The sequence below is a fragment of the Eulemur rufifrons genome, chromosome 6 (genome assembly GCF_041146395.1).
Source record: "Eulemur rufifrons isolate Redbay chromosome 6, OSU_ERuf_1, whole genome shotgun sequence".
NCBI classification, from domain to species: Eukaryota; Metazoa; Chordata; class Mammalia; order Primates; family Lemuridae; genus Eulemur; species Eulemur rufifrons.
Window position 1 is genome coordinate 90907814 of NC_090988.1, and position 2804 is coordinate 90910617.

The following is a 2804-nucleotide window of genomic DNA, read 5'->3' on the forward strand; positions in this document are numbered from 1 at the left end:
CCCGAGAGAAACTCATCTATAGGCAGGATTGGGCCTATCAACTTTTATCTCTTAAGAAATTCACTGAGCAACTCAAATTCTGTAGTAGTTGGTAGTGAACCCACATGAAATGATGTAGTCATGTGAAACAGAAACAGCTATAGTTGAGGTTCTGTGAATGCTCTGGACTCTGCTCTGCCTGAGTCTTGGTTGTTTTGTGTCTCAAAGTTACTGATATCCGTGTCCCAAATATAAACTTCTTTTCAACTGGCGTGTTTTGGGCAAATTTCATTCCCTAATTTCTAAGATATTTTTATCGTCCCTCCAAAAGATTTTTCAAAGCATAAAATGAATGGCAAGAAGGCTGATAAGGTAATTTCTCTTGTCATTCTTTTTTTTATTATTAGGTTCCAAGTAAATATAAAATTCAACACTCTTTAATTTACATATGTGGCTATTGGGCTGGCAACTTGGAGTAGATTAGTGATCAGAGAGTGAAAACATTTTCTAATCCTCCCATGGATGCTTTTTGTTATAACATTATGTTCCCACTTTCTGTACAAGATATATCCCATATAGTGTTTGTCCAAGACTATTTTGACTTTTTTCCTCTTAACCTTGATTTTATAAAACAGAGCTTACTATTTTATTTTCCATCAGAAACCACCACCAATCTGTTCCATACTTTCCTTATGGCATTTTTTACCTCCTTATTCCTGGAAGTATAAATCAAAGGATTGAGCAAGGGAGCTAGGATGGTATAAAATATTGCCACCATTTTGTCGAAGGAGAAAGCAGATGGAGGTCGTGCATAGACAAATATGCACGGGACAAAGAACAAAACCACAACAGCAATGTGAGATCCACAGGTAGACAGAGCTTTTCTCCGTTCTTCGGAACTATGAGTTCTCAGAGAGAGCAAGATGACACTGTAGGAGACAAGCAACAAGCAGAAGATTATGATACAGATAAAGCCACTGTTGACGACCACAAAAAGGCCAAAAATGTGAGTGTCAGTGCAGGCAAGCTCCAGTAATGGATACAAGTCACACAAGAAGTGATCAATGACATTGGGACCACAGAAGGGCAACTGGAAAGTAAAGAGAATTTGTATCATGGAATGCAAGAAGCCTCCTGCCCAGGCTATCCCCAACAGAAATCCACAGAGCTTCCGGTTCATGATGGAAGAGTAATGCAAAGGCTTGCAAATGGCCACATATCGATCATAGGCCATGGCTGTGAGGATAATCACCTCCACCCCACCAAAGAAGTGTTCAGCCAAAAGCTGCATCATGCAGCCTTGAAAGGAGATGGTTTTCCTTTCATAGAGGGAGTCCACGATCATCTTTGGGGTGAAGACGGAGGAGAAGCATGCATCTAGAAAGGACAGGAAAGCCAAGAAGAAGTACATGGGGGACCCTAGTAGTGCAGGGCTGCTGAGGATGGTTACTACAATTAACATGTTTATTCCAACTATTGCAATGTAGACAAACAAAAATACAACAAATAATATTTTCTGAACATTTGGATTCTGTGAAAGCCCCAGGAGGACAAACTCAGTAACAAAGCTTTGGTTTTGCATGATTTCCAAGGAAAAGATGACACTTCCAGCAGTGATCAGCATGTAGAATCTGCAGTCATGATAAAGAAAAACTTGCTTCAGTTCAATTTATAGTATTATAGTCACCAACAAGTTGGAACATCCATATACAAAATTACCATTATTGCTTCTGCAGTCACTGAGAACACAAAACTCGAAGTTGTTGAAGGTAGTAGTGAAAGGTCAGGCAGAATTGATTGTAGATAAATTACTGATACACTGCTTTAAAAGAGGTTGAGTTTGAAAGTGGGAAGGCAAGCATCCACATGTGGTAGAGAAGAGAAATAGTTTTCATGTCAAGTGCCAGCTTTGTTCATTTGCTGGCAGCTTCCTGGACTGAATTATTGAGAAGCATCCTGAAGCCACCTCCAAGTTATGAGGACAAGAGGACTGTAATTTATTAGTTATGCCTTCCATTGGCATGCAGTGTGAGCAGAGTTGACCGGCATGACATCCTAACCTGGAGACCGCCTTATCTACAAATAGAAGAAGAAATAACATGCAATTTAAAAGCCACTTGAAAATCATGGCTACTCCTCACATATGTCTTTGGAAGTCTGTAATGGGCCTTTAAATGAATTAGTTAATTGCTTATGAAAGAGAATGATCTATGGAAAATGACTAGATCTGTGTTTAAGATATAACAAGTATACACTAAGTGTTGAGTTTGTTTTTAATCTGTCATTTGAAAATGAGAAGTTTATAAAAACAATAATGCCTATGTCAGAGTGTTGCCATGGTGACTAAGTGTAGTAAGGTGGGGCTCAGGGCCCACTGCCTAGAACACAGTCTCTGATAGTCCTATTGTCCCTGTTTGATTGGTGGGAAGCTCATGCTTAAACAGGTTAGGTTCCAGCAAACAACAGATGCTTGATCTGTGATTTGAACACAGACCCTCTGTCTCCAGCACTCACTGGAACAACAGGGAGAGGAGTGAAATTTTTCTTTTTCTGCAAGAATTTCAGAGCAGGGCTGACCTTTCTACAAACACTTACATATACAAATTGGCGGCCACATAATAGGCAAGGAAGGGAAACAAAAAGTTGCATACAGGACAGAGTCTTGAGGCTTTATTAATTATTTTCCAATTATTTCCACAATGTGGTCAGGTTTGATCAAGTATAACTTGGATATATCCTACTAAGGATATACATGTTTCAAATTTATTTGACATTATCACAAAGCTGAGAGATGTGTATATATTAAAAACTTACCTGCTCATCTC

General features: G+C 39.2%; 1 protein-coding gene across 1 annotated transcript; it reads right to left on the reverse strand.

Annotated features, from left to right (window-relative positions):
- Nucleotides 1-625: 625 nt before the first annotated feature.
- Nucleotides 626-1561, reverse strand: LOC138384418 (olfactory receptor 4C15-like). The gene has a single exon (XM_069469923.1). The coding sequence runs from the start codon at nucleotides 1559-1561 to the stop codon at nucleotides 626-628; it is 936 nt and encodes a 311-aa protein (XP_069326024.1).
- Between the last annotated feature and the right edge of the window lie 1243 nt (nucleotides 1562-2804).

Coding starts and splice junctions, on each gene's coding strand:
- LOC138384418 (XM_069469923.1), bottom strand. CDS start 1,561: ATGCAAAACCAAAGCTTTGTTACTGAGTTTGTCCTCCTGGGGCTTTCA.